The sequence below is a fragment of the Saccostrea cucullata genome, unplaced genomic scaffold, assembly GCF_032062105.1.
Source record: "Saccostrea cucullata isolate Sc308-1 unplaced genomic scaffold, CSIRO_AGI_Scuc_v1 ctg43, whole genome shotgun sequence".
Lineage (NCBI taxonomy): Eukaryota > Metazoa > Mollusca > Bivalvia > Ostreida > Ostreidae > Saccostrea > Saccostrea cuccullata.
Window position 1 is genome coordinate 310,213 of NW_026934231.1, and position 24,308 is coordinate 334,520.

Consider the following 24,308-nt stretch of genomic DNA (forward strand, 5'->3'; position numbering starts at 1 on the left):
AAGTTTTTAGTCGTTCAATAAGTGGTGCTGGTCCTGTAAAAATCATAACACACGGAACTTCTAGTCCACCCATGTCTAAATCATCCCTCCTTCGATGTTTTCCTGCGACTACACACTGTTATGTTCCCCAATGCTTAAGAAAGAAAGCCACAGTTTTGCTGATTTTTTTCGGCACGTGTCCGACAATGGTGTCGTCCTTAACTACAGCCACTGCATATTTGTCGACGGGATTGTGTATTCCTCTTCGAGTATTTAATGTTTCTCCGGTAACTGGATTCCAAATATCTTTGTAAACATGAAAACCTCTAATACAAGAATTGTATCGAAAGTCCGCCATTGGTAAATTGAAGAAATTGAAAATGAAACAGGGATCTTAGGTAATTCATACGTAAAGTATTCCTATCATACAAATAGTATGACATGAATTGATGAGAATCAACAGCTGATGTCGCGTAATCGGGCTCAGGCTCCCGACTTTGTAACCAATCAAGGCTCGTGTTACAACTACATAGGAAATAAAGATGGAGAATTCAAGATCCACATCACATAAAGGGGAAAAAATATTTTCTTATAACTTTGCGTTTAAGCTCAAAGTGATCAGTTTTGCGAAGGTCAATGGAAATCATAAGGCGTCGAAACATTTTAATGTTGATAGAAAAAGAATACGTGAGTGGAGAAAAACTGAAGACAGCATTAAGGAAAAGGCAGCAAACATGGGCATAGGCAGAAAGAGGAGATTTGGGGGAGGAAGAAAACTGAACTTTCCACAGATTGAGCATGATTTAATGGAGTGGTTAATTAGTAAACGTGATGCTTGTGTCAGAGTTACGGGGAAAGCCCTTAAAAACGAAGCTCGACGTCTACATTTGCAAAACGGTAATCAAAGTTTTAAAGCAAGTTGCCAATGGATGCGACGATTTATGTAAAGGAATGGTGTATGTTTCCGAAGAGCTACACATACAGCTCAAAAAACAGAAAGTCACCTCAGTGATAAAGTTGACGGGTTTTTAAGATTTGTTATAGCGATGCGGAAAAGAAAAGAATATCCCTTGTCCAGCATTGGAAATATGGACGAAACACCAGTGTGGATGGATATGCCAGGGGACCAAACAATTGAATTTTCAGGGAAAAAGACTATAAAGATGGCCAGTACAGGGCATGAAAAATCTAGAATAACTGTATGTCTCTCCGCTTTAGCCGATGGTACCAAGCTGCTTCCGCTAGTTTTGATGAAAGGCGTGCATCCCTTAAAAGATGTACCCACAGGAGTCATTGTGAAAATGACTCCAAAAGCTTGGGCGGATGAAAGTACAATGAAATTCTGGCTACATGTCATTTGGAGACAAAATTCTACCCAGAGGTTACTAATTTGGGATTCGTTTTCTGGACATAAGACTAAAGCTATTAAAGAACTCTTGACAAGAAAATATAATACAGATGTAGCAATAATTCCTGGTGGATGTACATCGAAGTTGCAGCCCTGCGATGTCAGTTGGAATACCGTATATATTCGCCTATAAGTCTGTATTTTGGGAGTTAAATTTTAGTCCAATAGTCTATGTCCGACTTATAGGCGAGTCATAAAAAGACTGGTATTTTTCTGGATGGCGAATCGTATTCTTTATACATTTTCAACAGCTATCATTGAACAAAGTATGGATACATTATATCATGTATGCATTATAAGATTATACATGATTTACATGTATTTTATATACATGTATTTAATAACTTTATTTTATTTTAATCTTAAGAGGGCAGATTTATTTTTGTTTTATGACTTAAAGCTAAATATCGACTTCATTTCTATAAATATTTATTGAAATTCGGCTAAAACATCAGAAAATTTATAAGAAATTGTCATCTGATTCTGGCAAAAAGTTGTACCGACTTATAAGCGGGTCAATGGCAAATCCCTGCCAAATAACCTCAAAAAATACAACCGACTTATAGGCGGACCGACTTATAGGCGAGTATATACGGTAAGCCATTCAAAGATCGTTATAGAGAACTTTACGACGAATGGTTGTTTGATGGAAATGTCTCGTTAACAAAACAAGGAAATCGCCGACCACCGGAGAAAACAAAAATTCTGAAATGGATAAAAGAAGCATGGGCCTCGGTTTCCCCAGATATTATACGGAAATCGTTTTTGAAAACAGGAATTTCCAATAACCTCGATGGCACAGAAGATGAGTTATTATTCCAGTCGGGGGATGAAAGTGATGATCCATTTGAGGGATTTGACACCCCCACAGAAGGCGATATTGAGGGAATTAACCAACTTCAGGAAAACATTCAAATGGAATTGGATGCTGTCAACGAATGGAGCGATGAAACCGATGGGGAAGCTTCCGATCTTGACGAGGAAGTTGATAGTGACCCTGGGTCACCAGGACAATAAACGAAATAATCTTTGAAAAAGTTAATCGAACTGAAAGTGAAAGATTCTGCGAACGAACTAATCATTGTTTACAATTTTCTGAAAGTGAAAGTTACTTACCAAGAGACGTTCTCCTCGTGTATTGTCTATTTTTTTGGTGGAAAATAAATCAATTTGCATAATTTGAGTGGCTTATCTTAACATAAAGGAAAGTAAGACAATTATTTCGTGGTTCTCAGAATTTTATTCTTTATTCAAAATATTTTTTTAAGCTGAAATATGACATCGAAAAATATAACTTGAATACCAAATAACCGCCCCCTTTTCACAATTTTCTAAGCGCCCGGGGCGGTTAATAGGGATTATACGGTATATAAGAAAAATCTTTGAAAATCTTCTTCTCAAGAACCACTGGGCCAGAAAAGCTGAAACTTATGTGGAAGCATCCTGGGGTAGTGTAGATTCTAAATTGTTCAAATCATGACCCCCGGGGGAAGGGCGGGGCCACAATGGGGAATCAAAGTTTTACATAGAAATATATAGGAAAAATCTTTGAAAATCTTCTTCTCAAGAACCACTGGGCCAGAAAAGCTGAAACTTATGTGCACATGGAAAGATCCTTGGGTAGCGTAGATTTCTAAATGTTTAAATTATGATCAGTGGGGTAGGGTGGGGATGCATTGTATTACAAGGAGGAAATCTGGTAAAGAACAGAATGGTCAAAGCTTCTCAGGTGAGCGATGTGGCCCATGGGCCTCTTGTTTATTTACAACTCCTCTTGTACTCAAATTACATGACTTTCACAGAATTTAAACAACAGAGTGCTATTGTGCAAATTTTAAAATTTATATTTTGATCTATGGGATCAAGTCTTGTGATAAGATCCATATCAAAATACAAATAAAAGGTGTTTAATATCTCTTTCAAAACATTACTGATCTAAAAGAGGTGCAGTCACTTCAGAGGCATCTGGCATGGTTTGCTTTTGGGGTTTTCAGTTAAACCTTACAATTTTGTTTTGTTCAGGTTTCTTTCACTGGGAACAAGGCTGAGATGAGAGACATGCAGCAGCTCTCTGGAGGACAGAAATCTTTGGTGGCCTTGACATTGATCTTCGCAATCCAGAAATGTGATCCAGCCCCATTTTATCTTTTTGATGAAATTGATCAGGCTTTAGATTCAAGTCACAGGAAAGCAGTGGCAGGTAACGACATACATGTAGCATTCTTCAATACCTCACAATGATATTATTTACTGCTGCAGTATAACAATGGAATATTTTTCCAGGAAATATTGAACTGTAGTGTCATTTGTAATTATTTTGGTAGATATGATCCATGAGTTGGCTGGCAATGCTCAGTTCATTACTACAACATTTAGACCAGAGTTACTAGAACATGCGGACAAGTTTTATGGCGTCAAGTTCAGGAATAAGGTAGGGCTCTATACTTTAATCATGATCATTTCACAAAACTATCATGTATACATTAAAGTATGATTGTTGTTCTTATTTTTAATTTACTAAAGTGTATGTTTTCCATAAAAGTTGTTTCAACTTGTTTGTTTGTAGGTGTCTCACATTGAATGTGTGAGTAAGGAAGAAGCGGAGGATTTTGTGGAGGATGATACGACTCACGGCTGATATTGTCAAACAGACAGACAGACTGACCGGCAGCTGACCTGGAGTGCAATGTGCTCATTTCTCAGTCCTACATTTAGTGCATTTTGCACAAAGCCAAGCATCGTAATGTGGAAAAGAGACAAATTATTTGGGCCATGTGTAAAATTCAATGCATTTATTTACCTGTGTCATATTTCACAGGGTCAAAGGTTCATGAACATCTATATGTATTGTAGATATAGACATTATTCATTTTCATATCTTATCATATAGATAGCAGCTGTGTAAAATGTTGTGTCAAATTTGTCACGAGTTCTGTATGATCATAAATTTTTAGCATATTTTCATTCTGTAAATACATATATGTTTTTAAAAATAGTTTTAATTATGATAAATTATTATGTGCTGTTAAAATGATGCAGATTTAAAATTCTGTCAAAAATGTTCATAGAAAACCACTTCTTTTCTTGCAATTTCCATTTATTAATTTTTTTATCAAATTAAAATTCTATTGTATGTGCAGTTCAGTGTTGATATTTCTTATTGGCAAAGAAGAGGCCTCAACATAGATTGAAGATGACTATTAGAGTCATGATATCACCTGTGAAATTAATGAAAAAATGAAATAGAAATTCTGAATTTTGAGTAAAGCATCCCCCCTTGGTATTACAGGTCGTATGCATGTATTTGTAACAGAAAAACAAAAGAAAGGTGTGTCTATGGAGAATATTTTGAGACGGGGTAGGTGAATGATAGTTAAGTGACCAGTAGGGCCCTAAGCCTCAGCTCTCTTGTAGAATTGCTGCTTTATAACTGATATGCAAATAAGTTCGATTAAATGTCACCTTTGCATACTACCATACTAGCTGAGGATGTTGCACTATTTTTTTTTTCAGTTGAATGGATGGATGAAAATGGTATTCTGTTTATTTCTTAAACTTACAGATAACAAAATTGCAAGGATGAAATTTCTTCAGACCCATGATGTACATATTTACTATCCATTGTGTCTTAATAAAATGGGTTTTTAATTAAATATCAAAGTGAATTATTTGAAATGACCATTCACTTTATATCCTATTAATTTGTGTCACATTCTGTAATACAAGGTTCGCTGCATCTATCCCAGACTCGTAAGCTCCATGGGTTGTAGAGTAATGATAGTAACTCATGGCCTCACCAGCAAACAGCACCACAGGGTTCTAGGAAAATCAAAACAGGTTATTATTGAACAAAATCATGGAGTGATTGTCTCTAGAAGTTAGAGAATTAACATATCACTTCAGTAAGATGGAGAAATTCTTACCTGTTTGGAAGGCAGTGGTTTGATGAGTTCCTGGAAGTCGTTAGGTTCGTTGTAGATGGACACATAACTATAGCATCCTCGGATGTACTCTTGGCTCTGCCACTGGGTTCTACAGATATCAAAACAAGTCAAGCTCCAGAAGATGGTACAACGAATTAAAAAGCAGTAGAATGAGAACCTATAAAGGGTTTCATCACAATTTATGATGAAAAATGCAAGAAAAACATCGATAATAGGGATGAAAAGAAATATTTTTACCATGGATATACACTACCTTTGAATGATAAACTATAATGCCAGATCGAGAAACGCGTCAAACAAGCATTTACATGCCTCTCAAAGAGCAAGGGCGTATAAGGTATTGGAAATGCCTCTGTCTTAAAGTACATTAAAATCAGATTCAGTTTGTGATCTTAGTATTGATAGTAACGTTCTTACATGGGTGTAGGAACGGGGGGAATTACCCCATCCCACCCCCATCCCCGGATTTTCTGATGTAGAATAGTATAGAAAACATAGCTACTATAATGCTTGTGACCCTCAGTAATTTTTGATGACCTTTTGTTTGCCTTTTCAGCGAATACTTGAATTATTTGATAGTGACATCCCCCAAACTGAAATTGCTTCCTACGGGCATGTCTTATTTTTGCAAGGCATAAAATTATGACAGCTTTTCTGTGGAACAGTTTTCTTGGCAAATATTCTATACTAAAGATAATTTTCTTGGGGTTCAAACTCAAACATAAAGAATCTTATTTTGAATTTTTACTCAGAAACATTTAACCACTACACCACAAAACTCCTATAAAGGGTGAGGGATTTACATCTTTTTTGATATGACGAAAATAATTGTAACTGGACTTCAAATATTTCTCGGAAAGAAACATTGTTGTGTCATAAAAGTGTATTCTAAGGTCCTTTTGTATTTCAGGGTCCTTGCTCCATATTTTTGTTCACTAAGTAGCTTAGTGTATAAGTTCTTCCCAAAGCTATCAAGTACCCACCTTTGTATCTTGCAAGGCTTTGGAATATCCATGTCGGCAGCAAACTTTTTGAGCAGTAGGTAACAGGTTTCCAGAATTTCCCCCTCGGTCAGTCGTTCTGAAAGACATCCTCCCTCCCCACCGATCCACCCCAGCAGCGTACAGGAGTTGTCCTCCAGAACGTGAAAACCGTCAAAGTCCCGGTACCACGGATCGCCATTCTGAAGAAAAAGAAAAAAAGGTTCATATGTAAAAACAATGAGAGAGAGTTAAGAACTCGAGTGGAAAGAGAGTTACGAACTCGATCATTTGTGCTTTTGTAAAGCACTTATAACTGAAGCGATATCCATTCTACTACACCATTTATATAATTTAATCTTTCCTTAGACCATTCATAAGGAATTTTTTTATATCAATTGTAATTTTGTCTTTTGAATCATGCATATTAAGCACAAGCGGTTTACGGTCTTTATACCTTTTTTGTTAAGGTTGACGCAGGTTGTGTGTCGAATATGTCTTCATCTGAGGTCCAAATGAACTGAATTCCTTCAAAAGATTTTTCCCAAAACGGTTTCGTCCACGTAAGAAATACTTTCACCAAGTTTCCAAACCCACTTCGCAAGATCGCCGCTTTTTTCCCTGAGGGTAGCGGTGGCTGAAATAGTGTATCTATGTTTAATTGCAGATAACCTAGCGGTACAGTGACAATCACATAATCACAATAAAAATATTCACCGTGTTTAGTTTCAACCATACATATCTTTGAATCTTCTCGATTTTCATCATTACAAATGCGAATATTTTCCCAATTTATTCTCGTCACCGGTGTTTCTGTTCGGACACACGCACAAGGAACATCTTTTAAAAGCATTGAAAACACTGACTGAAACCCATTTTTTATTTCTGTAAAATAGTTTCCGGTATAATTTTGATACCTTGCTGGCGAAGCTACATCAAATAAAGAACGACAGCCATTATCATGCATCTCCCATCGCATTCGCCAATCGAACAACCCTTTCCTCGTGTCAACATCCTCCAATGTGTTGTCACGTGACCCCAAATATTCCTCAAATCTCCTTTCAAAACAATTGCCCATGCTCTCATGGTAGTTTGTATTATTATCAATACCATTACATTCTTTGTGTACACTTTCCAGAAACTCGTTGACTTCCTTAACGATTTTCTTTGGAATTCTGGATCCGTTTTCTTTGTAAAATTCGTTTCCGTAAAATGTTGATGCTACTGAACCTTTGGTCGGTGTTGACGAGCGGTCTATAAGATCGTGTTTGACAGCTATCTGGTACAAGGAGTTGTCCTCTCCTCCGTGAATGTACTGCGCTCCGAAGTCTATTTTACCTGCATCTATGAAAATGCATTTTATTAATTTTTTTTTCTTTCTCATTTTTGAGGGTGATGGGAAAGGAGGGGTGTAATGACAATCAATAACCGAGAAATTCATGTAGCATTGTTATAAGACAAATACATTTAGTAATAAGTTAGTATTTGATGTATTATTTTGACAACTTTGATTAAATGTTTATGATCGAGGCCTTTTGATCGCCCATTTCGTTCAGAAGTTTTCGTGTACTTGTATGTAATTGTTTGTCAAATTTGAGGAAAACTAAAGAAAGTATTAACCTACCTCCGTTTACAGTATGTATTCGACCTCCCAAACGATTCATTGCTTCCAAAATCTTCACCTGTCGAATTCCATTTTTTATGAGATGACGCGCCGCACTTATCCCCGCGATCCCCCCTCCTACGATGACCACAGAGAGGGGGCCCTTGTTTCCTGTTATATCAGCCCCCTCTTCTACTGGGCTCCCCGCTTTATCATACCCCTCTGCCATACTTTAACCAGTCTTATCGATAAATTTGGTTTTTCCTAAACCTTATAGCTTTGCTGTTAGATGCGGAACTCGCATATGATTTACATGAACATGCTGCGTTGCATAATATAACGCAAGAAAATGTTTACATACATGCGCATTGAATGTGACTGTCCTTCTGGACATGTGGCGGGTGGGACATTTCTTCCGCTTATCGCATGTCAATGAATTATAAAAAAATACGTAGTTTTAATTTTATTTGCTATGTTATATCTTAATTTACAACTTAATCACCAAAAACACTATACCAGAAAATCAGAAAAAAATGTCTTTTGTAAACTAATGAAATTAATTTAATAAAATAATTTAATAAATTAATTTAATAAAATTTTTATGCATGTAAAGAAATCGGTACTAATGTTTGATTCTTCAAGGGTTCTTATTTTAAAGATATTGTCAATTAATATCTCCAGGCAGAGTTTACTGTCTGTTTTAAAAAATACATATTAAAACTTATTAAATTTCCTGTTTTAACACCCACTGACCCAACGTGACTTTCCATGGAGTCTCTAATCGTTTACGTGATTCAACGGCAAAAGCATATATGAGTGATTTCAAGATTTCTAACATAGTATGGTAACACATTCAATATATGTATACTATTTAATAGATCAAAAAAGATAATTCAGTGAAGTTCTTTGAGTCAGAAAAAGGTTTTCGGCCGTTTCAATTTTGTTTCCCCAAAATATGCACCAAAATAAAATTATTTTAATCACCTAAGTTACTATACTAGATAGAAAAGATGCTGTAGATTTATAACCGTGACATTTATTTTATTCAATTTTCTGCTTTAAGTTATACTAGTGGAAAAACGAAATATAAACTACAGTCGCTTCAGAATCGATATCCATGCTCGAGAAGAAACCAGACATGATATGTACATCCAAGTAGCAAGTTTTTAATTTAAAAACTTTTTATATACATTTTTTTTTTTTGCAGTACCTATTCATATACCCGTAATATCCTTAAACATCTGATGGTCTGAAACTATATCAAACAAAAATCGACCAAAATTCCATCTAAAATCTACATATCAAAAAGAAAAATATGGATGGATGCCCTTGAATGAAGCCCACAGGGGAAAGGGCAAACCTGGAAGGATCATATAGAAACTGAGGCAAGAGAAGCGGGATTTACGCGTACATGGGTCCTTTTGAAGAATGTAGCCCAATTCATTTGGTACGTGAGGCTTGGTGGAATAAACAGGAATACGTCAAGTCAGTCAATAATGTACAACAAAGTTTTGGAGTTTCAATTTTCACCATGGGGCTAATTGGGGGTCAAAAAATATTTATCTCTAAAAAAAAAAACCCTGCTTCTCTGAATTCTGATGACATTTTTGGTAGTAGCCAGGCTTTCCTATTCTTATTTTGGAATATACGCGGGAATGTATTTAATTAAAGGCCTAGATATGCAAAATAAGACTTGAATTCACCCCTTCCCATCCCCAGAGGATAGAAAAATTGATGGTGCACTGATCTACAGAAACCTATTTCCCTGAACAGAGGATTCAGCATTTATAGGTAGAAGCAGCATTTTCTAAGTGTCGATAAATTGTACCAGTACATCAGTTGTATTTTATTTGGTAGTCAGAGCTTGACATGTGAGACAGTGAACCATCTGATAAATATGATTTATCAAATGCTGATATTCCTAAAATTGTAAGCTTTAACACTTTTTTTTTGGGGGGGGGGGGGGTAATTTTCATATTTAAATTTATAAAAATCCAAATTTTAGATTTTCAAAAATTCTTTTTGAAAATTTTTGTTAGTCGGTCTTGAAAAACAACTTTTTAAAAACAGGAAAGAAAAACTAATTCAATCTAAAATGCTGGAAAATGTGCCATTTGGAGCCATTTTAAACAGAAATTTCTCGTGAGAGGCCCCCAAAACCCCCACCTACCCCATCCCATAGAGGACCCATACCCTCCCCCTTCGCCCCCCCCCCCCCCCCACACACACACACACACATAAACTTCTACACCCGCTACTGTTAATATTAATTCAGCTCTACTGCTATGGTATGCACAAATAGGCAGTCAAAATACTCTCTCTCTTTCTGTCTCTCTCTCTCTCTTTCTAAAACCGGAGAAAGATTGATTACTCTCCTTACTTTAGCTTTTATATTTTTAAAGTTGGCTCTCAAAAGCGCTTTAGATAGGGAGTATTTTTTACCAACATGTATGAATTGGTGTAACACCGAGGAAGTTTTATTTTACGCAACATGTTATGAAAAGCCTCAAAAGGGTCATTTGTTATATACATACCGATTTGAAACATGACTTCTTTATTTTCCGTTCGGAAACTATGTCTGTTAAATTATTCCAAATCATTTCTGAGCAACAGCCGGATAAAAGTGAGTTTGCAATCTAATGACGCAATTTAACAAACTGTTAATGAAGAAATCTTTTTTGAAGTTTTTCCTTAAAAAATGGATAGCTTATGCTGTACTTAATGCAATAACGATTTATTAGATGAACTTTTAAAAAACGATATATTTGAAGCATGCTACATGTAGATACTAATATGTGGACGGTGCGACCGTTAGGGCGTGCGCAGAACATTTCCAGTTTTCATTTAGATCGGGTTTGTCAAACCGCACGTTACATTCGGTGCGTCTACGACTCTGACGTCACATGACGTCGTATGCATGTTGCTTTACCAAACCGAAGCCTGAACAGGTTTTATTTTAATGACCGTTTAATTCACACTATATTTTGGCAAAAAATTCATTAAATCAAGGCAAGTTTATCATTCGTTTAACTTATTCTTGGAGAACATTGCATTAGCTTTTGTGTACGAAGCGATGCATTGTGGGTCCAAATTACTGCGGAATTTTTTTTTAAAGATAGTTTTTGATTGGCCAGAATTTAGCGAGAGTTATTTCCCGTTGGCCGCCATACTGGAGGTCCAAACGCTAATATTCCTTCATTGTTCAACCAATTTAAAAATATTATATTTGCTATTTTGAATTAGAAATCATTACTTTTCTGAATTATATAAAATTTTGGAAGCCTCCTATATTTGAAAACAAATATTTATTAAAGATTTTCCACCAAATATTTCTGCTACAACCTCTTAAACTTGGTAAGACATAGAGGGAAAATCACCGAGTCGACCTCCAATATGGCGACCAACGGGAGGTAACTTTCGCTAAATTCAGGCCTATCGAAAACTATCTATTGAATGAATGTTCAGTAGTCCGAATTTTCTCTTCACCCAGGCATTGCTTTAAGAGCTTGCAATGACATGCGTCACTTCGCAATGCTTGCTGCACTCACTAATATGTTGTTGGTGCAACCGTTAGGGCGAGCGCAGATACTTATCCAGTTTTCATTTAGGACTCGTCAAACCGCACGTGACATTCGGTGCGTATAAGACCATACATGTTAACTCTACCGATTTAGGCGGGAGTCTACCGCTTTTTCACTCCAACTCCCGCCTACCGATTTAATTCAGAAATCTACCGCTTTTCTACAAAAGTTTCGTCTAAAGTATTTTTGGTTCGCTTGGGTATCCATTTTTGAAGCCACTCTCATAAAATCTCATTAGATATCGCGTGATTTGACTCGGAGGCATACAAACGCTTTTATTGTACCGATGTGTACATAGATTTCAAGCACGAATTTGACAACGACCATAGCACAAGTTTACCAGTGATTTCATTGGTTACGATAAATCAAGTCAACATCACTGTCATGAAAAAGGAGATATAGCTTTTAAGAATTAGTTGAAAACGTTTGACATCGTCTATAAAAGACAGGAGCTCCCAATTTTATCAATAAAGTCAATAGAAATCACTCGATTGACCTTGGCAAGCCATGTGGCATATCTCTACTTTCGTTTTCGATCATCGCGGGAAATCTGATTTATATGACGAAAGTTAGGAACTTGTTTTAGATCTAGTTTAAACCATGTCATCATTTGTTTTGTTTACAACTGAGTGAACATTCAGAATTATTGATTCTAGGCTATATCAGCAAAGATCACTCTAGTTAAACAGCCAATCCAAGCAAAATGATGAGCATGAAAATATTTGAATTTGTACAATTTATATCAAACTTAAGGTGTTTCTGTCTTCTTCTTTGCAGTTGATATTTAAGATTAATTATTGTAGGTTTCATTTAGGCTATATACATGTATATTACATGAAATGTATCGATAATCCAAGCGTAAAACAACGCGCGCGCAATGCTACCGCTCTTGAGGTCTGAATCTCCCTATTTTTCATCACAATAGGTTAACATGTATGATAAGACTCTGACGTCACATGACGTCGTTTGCATGTTGCTTTACCAAACCGAAGCCTGAACTGGGCTGATTTCAATCAGTTTATGGTTATTTTTCTGCAATAAACAGATAAATTGATTAAATCAAGGCAAGTTTTTTTTTCTTTTAACTTTTTTCGTTATTCTCACGAGAACTTGGCTTTAGCGTTTGTGTATGAAGCGATGCATTGTGGGTCAAGATTATTGTGGAAAAAATTCTATGGAATAAATGTGCAGTAGTCCGAATTTTCTCATCGCCCAGGCGTTGTCGTTAGAACTCGCAGTTACGAGCGTTGCTTCGCGACGCTCGCTGTGCTCACTTTAAACCTTGAGTTGATGCTTGTCACACAAACAGTGTCACTTTCCATTTTGTGTAGGAATCTGTCAGAATACATCAATGTGAGATATACTGTGGAAATCTTTCTAAATTATGACATTTATATTATTTTTATTTGCAGAATCTGGCTTCCCCAAGATGTCGATTCTCAACCTGGAACAAACAGATTTCCAAATTTCTGAAGAAGAATAAGGTAAAAGAAAATCTATTAGAAAATTTATTACATCACAGTAAAAGTTTTGCATTTGATTATCACTTATATAATATTTGAAACTTCATTAACTTTAATATAATAAAATTAGGGATGTCAAAATATTTATTTTCCTTAGTCGAACATTCGATTGCATTATTCGAACGATAGTCGACTATTCGGAACATTTTTTTTTTAAAAATCGCATCGATAGCTTCTTTAAAAATAAAAAATCTTTTTCGTAAATTTATGTAAAAAGTAACATTAAATGCCTATACTTTGTGTTACACACCGATATTTAGATGAACCTTAATAAGTTGGGATAAGATGTAGAAATGAAATAGATTTACACCAGCAATTGATTCTCCAAATTGTATGAAATTTCGTAACTTGAATCACATTCATACATTGGTCTGTACATTCTTTTGTTCTAGTACACTTAGAAAATTGTTAGCACATTGTTTTTAAAGCTTACTCACTATTTGAAATAAATTGGAAAAGGGGAGGAGATTATTGTTTTAATAATTATCGAAGTTTCAAAACTTCACGACTATGCTGTGTTCCTATAGCATAATTTGAACATTCTTATAGGTAATAAATAAATTTATAATTAGTACAAGTCCAATTAATAATTTTCAAAGTCCAGTAAAGCACTGCATAATTTACTACGATAGCAATAAAGGTCAGTAATTGAGAAATAATTATCGCAGTATGTAATTACTGTACTTTCCACGTTTACAATGTAGAAACTTATTTATATAATGTGACTGTGTTTAAGCTCTTATTCGTCAGAGAACGGATACTATAATAGTTTTAGGAATGACTCTTTACAATTTTGAGTTGCTCAAGAATTCTTTAACCCCCCCTTCTTTTTTTTGCATTTATTAAATATTCGAATGTCGTTTCATTATTCGATCGTCGGTCCATTCGACTGACAGTCGAATAGTCGACTATTCGTTGACATCCCTAAATAAAATCTATGTGATTATTTATTTGTTCACTATATGTATGATTTGTGCCACATGTGGATTTTGTCAAATTAAATAAATAATAATTATGTTATGTGACTGTTTATGAGGTATTATTTTTTCTTATCAGTTTTCTTATATCAATTTTTTATACCTTGCAAATATAACCACTTTTTGATACTCATGACGTACTTACTGGGTATATATTTAGTTTGATTGGATCTGATCACCTAGATTGAATGATACTCAAGAATCGTAGCCTACATGAGTGAAACAAAGTTTCTGATTTTGACTGGATTGATTGTAAATTATTTTCACAATTTTAGGGATTATCTTTAAAAGCATTTCAACCCATCAGAGGGACTACAACAGATGTTGCAATAGTACCATTTAGTCGCCAGCAAAAAATTATTGGTGCCTGGTTGTTTGGATGTGCTGGAATGTGTTTTGGTGCTGTGATACTGGGTGGAGTCACAAGGTGAACAAATTTTAATCTATGAAATAAAAGTCCTTAGAAAAATATTGAAAATACTGTATACAGGGTTATTTTTGCCCTGCTTTATTTTCGCTCTTTCACCCTTGCATACAATTTTGCCCTGCTTTAAATTCACCCAGTCATAGTTTTGTTTAAGAAATTTTAGTGTATTCTTTGATTGAGCCCCTTTTAAATTTGCCCAACTGAGGCTAGGGCAAAAGGGGCGAAAATAAGACGGGCCGAAAATTTCCCTGTATACAGTACACAATAGCACTATTGATATAAATCAAATTTAAAGCTACATAATATACTGAAGAAGTGAGGTATTAGAGGTATTGTGTATACCATATTTATCCTATTAAGCACCCTAGCACTAAGTGATATAAGATTTGTGCTGTGTTACAGTTGGAAAACAAAAAGAAGTATGCTCTTATAAATGAAATAAAATCAGAAATGCATTTTAAAAGTGGTATATGCTGTAACATTCCGAACATAAAAATGTGACGATAATGTACATTATTATATAGCTAAAAATAGTCTCTAATAAAATGCTACCAAAAATCTAGAGAATTTTAGTGTTCAATATCTTGACGTTTTATTGAACGCTGAGTTTGTATTACGTATATGAGTATGCCCGAAACATTCCGAACATGAGCGTTCAATATCGAACGCCCCGTTGTAAACAAAAAAAGTCGTCTGGTCAAATTCTCAGAGCTAAATTAACAAAATGAAGTGGCATCTAGGTAAGATGTGTTTATTTTTCACACAAAATGAAATTATTTATTAAAAATTTAGTACGTATTAGACCCATTAAAACCTGAATAAGCAAATCATATAGCTCGGTAGGGTCATCGGAATGATGTGATATTGAACACTTACGAGACATACGTTAATTTGAATACTGATACTAAAAAAAATCATTAATTTGACTTTTTTTAGTTGGAATAATTATTATAAATTGTGTGGAAATGTTTTAGCTATACAATAAAGGAGTTATTGAACTTGGTGAATATTGGCTCGCAAGCTCGTGAATTTGAACAGCCAACTCGTGCCAATATTCACCAATATAAGTTCAATAACCCTATAATATTGTATAAGAAGGCATATACAATAAGTGAACATAATATACATGTTCAGAAATAAGATAAGATATTCCCAAGAAATCATGTTAATAAATATTGTCAATGAAAAGTGGTGAAATCTTGTTAAAGTATTGAGGAAGAATGCATTTGCATAAGTAAAATTAAAATATTAAAAAATCTAAATGGAGTGAATGCATATGTAGATTGACAGAGTCTGGATTGTCCATGGTGGATTGGCAGTTAATTAAAGATATGAAGCCTCCAAGAAGTCAGCAAGAATGGGAGGAAGAGTTTGAGAGATACAAACAATACCCTGAATATCAGTAGTAAGTACATGTAGTAAATTAGGAAAATTAAACAAACTATCAGAACCCTTCTTTCATCCCTGTAAAAATAAAAAAGAAATTCATAAAATGTCATATTTCATACACAATATTTATTATTCTTATTCTGTTGTGGAAGTGTATCTGAATGTAATTTTGTAGAAATCACACACTTATTTAATATGGACACAAAGTCTTATTATTTGTTTTAGGAAAAACATGATACCAGTAGTAATGCATGTAAAGAAATTCATAATGTCTGTTAAAAGTTACCAAGACATGTATTAATGAAAATCTATTTATGTTTTCAGCATCATTAAGGAGAGAGATTTCACCCTATCCGATTTTAAATTTATTTATTATATGGAGTATGCTCATAGGATGTGGGGACGAATGGTGGGCATGGTATTCTTAGTACCAGCTGCTTACTTTCTTAGTAAGGGTTGGGTCTCCACCAGTCTCAAGCGCCGCCTAGTGTTAAATACAGCTTTATTAGGCTTCCAGGTAAGGGCCAGAACTGATGCTCATAAATGCACAAGTTAACAATATAAAACTTACCAAATATTTTTTCTTGACATTGCATTTGAAAATTTATGAAGATTTTTTTTTTTACAAATAAATATTCCTAAAATATTAAGAAATTAAAATGAGATTAACGATAGTAAGTTAATTCATGATGATTTTTTAAAATCTTAGAAAGTCAAAGGGTCGGAATCACATATATATATATATCAGGGGAGGAGGATGTATGCTTTAATATCAAACATGATCAGTTACTAGTATTCCAGAGTCCAAGAACATAAGAATACGTGCTAATCCCGCTCTTCTTCCAGGGCTTTCTTGGCTGGTATATGGTTAAGAGTGGACTACAAGAACAGGCACAGCCGTCCGATATCCCCAGGGTCAGTCAATATAGACTGGCCTCACACTTAGGATCAGCCTTTATCCTTTATGCTCTGTTTATGTGGCAGGGATTGACTCAGTTTCTACCCATTAACAATGTGAGTATTGAAGTAGAATTACGTAAATCAACTGTAAAATTCCCTGAAATGTACTGATTTAAAAATTTGTGCATCACAGATGATATTTAAAAATCAAAAAGATATAGTATTTGATATTAATATTAAGTAAAAAGTTTTGATTTGATTGTACAGTATTCAACAATATAAAAGCAAAACATCTGGACTCTACATGTAAGAAATTATAAGAAATTGGTTCATAATGCTTTATTTGGTAAAAAAAAAAATTAATGATAAGGACATTGAGACTATTAAGTATCTCTTATGTAAGATTTTTAAATGAAGAAATTTATTGAATTATTTTAGTTACCAAATACACCACAGATGAAAAGACTAAGAATCATGGCCCATAGCATAAAGGGACTTATATTTGTCACTGCCATATCAGGTGCCTTTGTTGTTTGCATTTTATATGATCTTTTAAAATTACTATGAAACCAATAATTAGCAACATTAAGTTTTCCATGGAAAAAATGCTCAAATTTTCTGTTATTTTTCATATTCTTCCTCAAAGGGATAATGTACTCGACTTAAGGAAAAATAAGCTTTTATGTTTACATGTAATAACAATGATTTTCACATTGTAGGGGCCTTTGTTGCTGGCCTGGATGCTGGACTTACCTACAATTCCTGGCCAAAAATGGCCGACAGATGGATTCCCAGTGACCTCCTCGCAATATCTCCTACCTGGAAAAATTTCTTTGAAAATCCCACAACAGTGCAATTTGACCATAGGCATCTGGTAAGATTTCCAGTTTGTGACACAATGTCCACACAAATAAATACACATTTGTATGATTAATTTCCTGAGCATATTCAATATATTTTTCAAATATTTGTGATAAAAATAAAAAATAAGTTGTCAGCCATAATTAAATATATTTTAGAATTTATCAACCTTTCAATTTGTTTTTACCTTGATTAATGAACTTCTTTAAGACAGAATGATAAAAGGACAGAAAAATGAAAGATGGACAGAAAAACACTATATGCCCCAACCATATTCACTGCAACGCATAAAAATGCATATATCTTTAATACCAAAGAAGAGTGAAATGTAGTTTCTGTATCATTTTTTAGGCTGAGAGTACTGTGGTGTTGATTGGTATTTTCTGGTACATGTGTAGGAATGCTCCATTGCCCCCTAGAATGAGAATGGCTGTGAATGCCCTCCTAGGAATGGGTATTATACAGGTGAATTATTCATTTACAGGCGATATACTCTCTTCTGACAGTCTTCAAGAAGCTTTCAAATTGTTTTCTTATTAAAATTAGATCTTTTTTATCAGTTTACATACCGGTACATGTGTATGGCTTAAAAAGAATCTGACAGTATCAAATTTGAGTTCATCTCAGTTTACCTCTTATGCAAACTATCATTTTAAAGCCAATGCATATTATCAATAATATACAGTATGTATATATGGAATAAGAATAGAAAAATCTTGTTTAAAGTCTCATATTTATTTGCTTGTATATTTAAAAGATAAAGGAGTCAAGTTTCAAAATGTGTACTATCAGTAGTCAATATTGTTAATTAAGATGAATAGAGGATAGAAGCTGGCAATCTGCAGTTCATTTATTTATAATGGATTACATGTATATATGTTTAATCTATATTTTATTATGTTACAGGCATCCCTAGGTATCACTACCCTTCTGACATACGTCCCCACCCCCCTGGCCGCTACTCATCAGTCAGGGTCACTCATTTTACTCAGTATCGCCATCTGGCTGACTCACGAGTTCCGTCGACTTCCCATCCCAAAATGAAAAAAAATTATCCATACTTTATAAAGCTTCTAGAATGAGAATATAAGAAGACATGGGATCAAATGCTGTCGGGAAAAAAATACTAAAGATCTGGATGTTGTGAATGCTTGCATTTACAAATTAAATGTGTGCTCAAAACTGCTTAATTGTAGTAAATGATCATGTAAATGATAAGATAGAATTTTAATGATTTGTTTTTCAATACTATTGTGATCAGATTGTGATATTATTAAAAAGTTGTACAGAGTACAATTATGCTTCAGTCTGTTCATTATATTGTAACTTATTGTTTGTAAATCAATTAAAAATATTAAATGCACAGCTGTTTGTCTTTTTCGCTCAAACAAAAGTTACTGTTTTACAACTAGCTAGTTGATTTGTAGCTGATTCGTACCTTCAACATCCAGATTTGGTGTAGGTAACAGAATCATCTGAGGTTTGCTGAATGAAGTGAAGACCTTTCACAAATATTGGAATACTTTGACCCTCTCTCTCACAAGCATATAAGTAGATAAACAGGAACAAAAATTTTGAACTTCGATCATATTCCTTGAAGGATGAGGTCATAACCATTAAAATTATTGGCATACTCAAAAATCTTTTTTACTCCTGGATCTGTGGCAGGCAACATGTGCAATATTAATTTATCTTATTAAGCAAAAAATTCCTTTTCCAAAATTTCGAATTCAATGATCTCTGGGTATTAAGACTTCATGGTGGGGCTTTGTTGCAACATGGCCATAATTAAGGGTGTAAAATTTACCGTATGTATTTAGGTTGCAGATTTAGTCACAGGATTGGGATTACTAAAATATTTGTTACATATTGTATGAATTTTTAGCGAGGATTTAATTTTGGCTTTATTAGCAATGGGTGCTGACCGGTAGGCAAAAAATTTATGCTTTTGTTAATTTACATTACACTTCAAAATCAAATTTCCACTTATACGGCATGTACAATGTACCGGTAGGTATGCTTTTGTTAATTTACATTACACTTCAAAATACCCTGGTATCTTCTTTTTATTCATCAGATATCTATCAAAAATACCTCCTAGGAGATTTGTAAATTGCATTATGGTACATCTTTGAAAATCTTCATTACTCAAGGACATGTATGTTTTCATAATCATAATAATCTTAGGTCCTTTGTCAAACAAAAATCTTTCAAATGCTGTTATCGATAAAACTTGTAAACTTTAAAGAAGATAGGAAACCTCAAAGTGAACATTATAAGCTAGCCTAAAAACCTCATGAAACTCATTAAGTGATGATACTGATCTCATTATTACAAAAGGCATTGGTGGTAATTTTTTGAAACTCCTATGCAATATGTATACAAATACATATTACTCCTGTAAGAAAGACAATCAAATGAGTGCAAATGAGTGAAACAAGGTGATAATCTGAGTCCAACGCTTTTTGATATTTTCATTGATGATTTTGTAAAATATTTTATTACATATTTAGAGTTAATGCCTATTAACCACATGTTTTTTGCTGATGAACTGTATCTGAGACACCTAGTGGTTTACAGAAATGTATAGATATTTTAGTTAAATATTGTCATGATTGGAAATTGTGTGTGAACATGGAAAAAACAAATATTATGATTTTTTTCTCAAAGCACAAATTGTGAAAATGAGTATTGGTTTTACTATAATCATAGCCGTATAGAAATAACAAATCAGTATAAATATTTTAGTGTTTAAATCTGATGGAAAAATGAAATTCTCAGCAGAACAACTGTCAGAAAGAGCTAGAAAAGCTTATTATAAAAACCAATTTTTCCAGCTAATACAAATTTTTCTGTAAAGACAATGCTTAAACTTTATACATCCATGATTACTCCAATCTTAACTTATGGTTCTGAAATTTCAATTGCAGACTACAAATGTGATTTATTATCCACAGGTTATTTTCCATTTGAAAATATACAACTCCTGATTTTAAAAGACATTATGGATGTTCATAGAAAAACATCTAATTTTGCTGTTCTACATGAGTTGGGACAGTTCCCATTATTTTATTTGTGTTATGAAAATATGTATAAATTTTATTTAAGGCTGAAAAACTTAGAGAGAGAAAATGATTATAATGACCAATTAGTAGTGTCTGCATTTAAGGAAGATAAAACACTGGAATCTAGAATGTCTTGGCAAAGAAAGCTTTATACTCTACAACAGAAATTGTCTTTATCCTCATTGGACATATCACATAAAACTTTAAAATATAAATTAGAGGAACATTATAGAAACAAGATCAGTGAACAATTAAAGAACATTTCTAAATCAAATTCTGGGAAATTAACTTTTTATAGTAATATAATTGATTTAAATGAATATAAATTACAAAACTATCTAGAATTACCATTGAAGAGCTCATACCCCCTACATATTGAAATGGGGAGATACTACGTGTATGTCATTTTTGTAAATTTTTTATTGAAAATGAAAACCATTTTGTACTTTATTGTCCTAGTTATGATCAATGTAGATTACAATATTACAATATATTCAATGCACAATGTTACATGAAGGAAAACCCTATTATTGACATTATCAATCCTACAAGTACTAGAACTGCTAGGAGAGTTTGTAACTTTTTGAAAAAGTGCTTTGATATTAGGAAAGAAAACCTTCAACAAACCTGATATATGCTTTCTTTGATATTTTATTTCATGTATGTTAATTAATGTTGTATTCATGACTATATGCCAATGTATGATGGTGTTGTCAATAAATGAATTGAATTGAATTACATGTACCAGGATAACTGATTTTAGTTTTTTTTGAATATCTTTAAGTATTTAATCTATAAAATTAAGGACAGATGATACAAACAAAAAATGGTTGCCTGGATTGGTATATATTTTTTGGCCTTAGTCCATTGCAAATGATGCAAATAATAAATTTCTAGAATATAAAGAAATTGTAAACCGTCTGTGATGTTAAAAAATGTGCCCTTCTGAACCCATCCTTATTAATCTATACAAATATTTTTCACTTTAAATTCCATTTTTGTGCAATTAAACACTACGCGGTGAAAGTTATTCATCTTATTCATTTAAACATGACCCAAGTTGTTATTTTCAAATTCATTGACAAAAGCTTGTTATGTATCATCTGTCCTTAATAATTACATCTATTCAATCATATATTTTGTAATATGTTTTTAATTTTTATGCCTCTCCAACAATATGGCGTGGTCATTTTTAGCTCCACTAGTAAGAAACCAGAAGAGCTTAAATGTGATAGTAATGCATCCATCGTTCGTCTGTCTGTCTGTAAACAATTTTTCAAAATTCTACTACGTACTTTTACAGTTTTGGTCTGATTTCAATATAATTTGGCACACAAGTATAGATTACTATAAGATACAAAATTCTATATAACGGTTTTTGATTTTGATGTTGCTGTGGTTGCTAAAAATATAAATTTCTGTGAAATACTTTCAAAATGCTACTCATTCTACTGTTTTGGTCTGATTTCAATATAACTTGGCACACAAGTAGACTTTTAATACTAGAAACATAATTCTTTGTATCGGTTTTTTATTTTGAAGAATGGTGTTTTAAGTCTGATTTCAATATAACTTGGCACACAAGAAGACTACACTAAGATACTTAATTCTGTGTGTCAGTTTTTGATTTCAATGAAGCCATGGTTACTAAAAATAGAAATTTCTTTGAAATAATTTCAAAATGCTACGTACTCCTTCTACAGTTTTGGTCTGATTTCAATATAACTTGAAACACAAGTAGACTAAACTAAGATACAAAATTCTTTTTATCAGTTTTTGATTTCAATGAACGATGTTGCCATTGGTCATTAAAAATAAAAATTTCTGTGATACTTTCAAAATGCGACTGCTCCCAGTTTTATTCTGAATTCAATATAATTTGGCACACAAGTAGACTACACTAAGGTACATAATTCTATTATTGGTTTTTGATTTTGATGAAAGATGTTGCCGTGGTTACTAAAAATAAAAAATTTCTGTGAATACTTTCAAAATGCTACTTCTCCCACAGTTTTAGTCTGATTTCAATATAATTTTGCACACAAGTAGCTTACAGACTACACTAAGGTTCATAATTCTATATATTGGTTTTTGATTTCGATGAACGGTGTTGCCATGGTCACTAAAAATAGAAATTTCTGTGAAATACTTTCAAAATGCTACTACTCCTATTGTTTTAGTCTGATTTCAATATAACTTGGCAAATAGACTATATACTAAGATATATACAAAGTTCTGCATATTAGTTTTTGATTTCAATGAACGGTGTTGCCATGGTTACTTAAAATAGGAAATATAATTTGGCTCAAAAGTTGCCCCAAATTAAACCATTCAGAATAGTCAGGTATCAACTTTCATATGCTGATACACACTTGAGCAAGCTGTTCAACTGCATTAACATTTTTTGACCTTGGCCTTTTCTTTTACATTGACCTTACTTTTCTTAAAGTACTGCTTAGCTCAGTTCCCAAGAAACCATTCAAACGTCATATGCTGATATATACTGAATTAAGAAATATGTACAACTACATCAAAATTTTGTGACATTGTCCAGATTTGCCCTTTCCTTTGACTATGACCTCATTTTTCTTAATTTATTGTTTAGCCAAGTTTTTATTAAACCATTAAGGATAGTGTTATCAAACTTCTTGTTGTGATATGTATGAGTAAATGCTATTAAACTTCATCAATAACCTTTGACCTTGACTTTTCCTTTGACCTTGCCCTCACTTTTCTTCTATTTGCATCTTGCTTAGCTTTAAAGAGACTATTTAAGATATTTTTGATGAGATTTTATCATCTTTGTCCCATTGTTTTGATTTGAATAACAATTTCATAGGAACTATTCAAGATATTCTTATCAAACTTCATTCACTTATGCAAATTTTCATATTTCATTACTAATATATCCACGATGGGGCATAAATGAATGTCCTAGCTAGCTATCAAAGCTATGGACATGTTTCAAGTAATCTATTGATTTATTCTTTTGTTTGCATATTACTTTATTTATTCTTTTTTATTTTACTTTGTATTATTGCGTGGACCCTGAGGTCCACGCAGTAAATATATAAGCGAGGTTAAACCGGATGCCATGGGCAAACGACAGGCTACGCATGCACCAGAATGCTAGAGAATTTGCCTCTAGACAACCCGCCCGTAGAATAATTCGCTCTATTCGAATAATAATATGCCATTCATTGGCAAATCGCGCTTTTAAATCTGCACATTGCATTTACATATTCATAAGCAGATCTGATTTTTTCTCTTTTACATATATACTTTTATATACAAACTAAACATTGATTCTACGGCACAAGCATTCTAAAAAGTAGGAAGAACTCGCAGTATATAAATAGATGTAACTTAACAACTTGAATTAAAAACGTAATTCAAATAGTTCTAGCTTTTAAAAGATTAAACAATTTTGCACCGGCATTAACTTTGTGCATCAAGGCTCGCAAATTTTTTTTTTTTTGATATTTCAGCAATCCAAATACCGTTTGATAGAGATCTGTAGCGAAGGTTTTTTCGTGTGAGGGAGGGGGGGGGGTGCTCCGAAAAAAAAAATCTGCATACTACAGAGCTGTGCTACACCATCAGATCTATTTTTCCCATGATAGATTCTTGCGTATAAATCTAGAACAGGTGTCAAGTCCCAGCCATTATGG

At 33.6% G+C, this 24,308-nt stretch overlaps 3 protein-coding genes across 4 annotated transcripts in view; 2 read left to right on the plus strand and 1 right to left on the minus strand.

The window, feature by feature from the left end:
- The window catches only part of LOC134240271 (structural maintenance of chromosomes protein 3-like), a 31,941-nt gene extending 27,415 nt beyond the window's left edge, over positions 1-4,526 (plus strand). For both annotated transcript variants that reach the window (XM_062722368.1, XM_062722367.1), the window contains 3 exons: positions 3,410-3,587; positions 3,712-3,818; positions 3,954-4,526. In XM_062722368.1, coding sequence (XP_062578352.1) covers positions 3,410-3,587; positions 3,712-3,818; positions 3,954-4,025 — 357 coding nt within the window. In that variant the 3' untranslated portion in view covers positions 4,026-4,526. The remainder of the gene's footprint in view (positions 1-3,409; positions 3,588-3,711; positions 3,819-3,953) is intronic.
- LOC134240273 (cytochrome c oxidase assembly protein COX15 homolog) lies at positions 1,013-18,935 on the plus strand. The gene is made up of 11 exons (XM_062722370.1): positions 1,013-1,024; positions 10,442-10,537; positions 12,908-12,979; positions 14,271-14,422; positions 15,705-15,827; positions 16,136-16,328; positions 16,658-16,825; positions 17,150-17,231; positions 17,431-17,585; positions 17,924-18,037; positions 18,479-18,935. Exons 2-11 carry the CDS (start codon positions 10,460-10,462, stop codon positions 18,614-18,616), a joined length of 1,275 nt encoding a protein of 424 aa, XP_062578354.1. The 5' UTR covers positions 1,013-1,024; positions 10,442-10,459; the 3' UTR covers positions 18,617-18,935.
- LOC134240272 (spermine oxidase-like) lies at positions 4,892-8,148 on the minus strand. Its single transcript, XM_062722369.1, has 5 exons — positions 7,936-8,148; positions 6,769-7,655; positions 6,315-6,514; positions 5,311-5,419; positions 4,892-5,206 (listed from the first exon to the last, which is right to left on the minus strand). The coding sequence occupies exons 1-5, from the start codon at positions 8,141-8,143 to the stop codon at positions 5,075-5,077; spliced, it is 1,536 nt and encodes a 511-aa protein (XP_062578353.1). The 5' UTR covers positions 8,144-8,148; the 3' UTR covers positions 4,892-5,074.
- Positions 18,936-24,308: the final 5,373 nt, after the last annotated feature.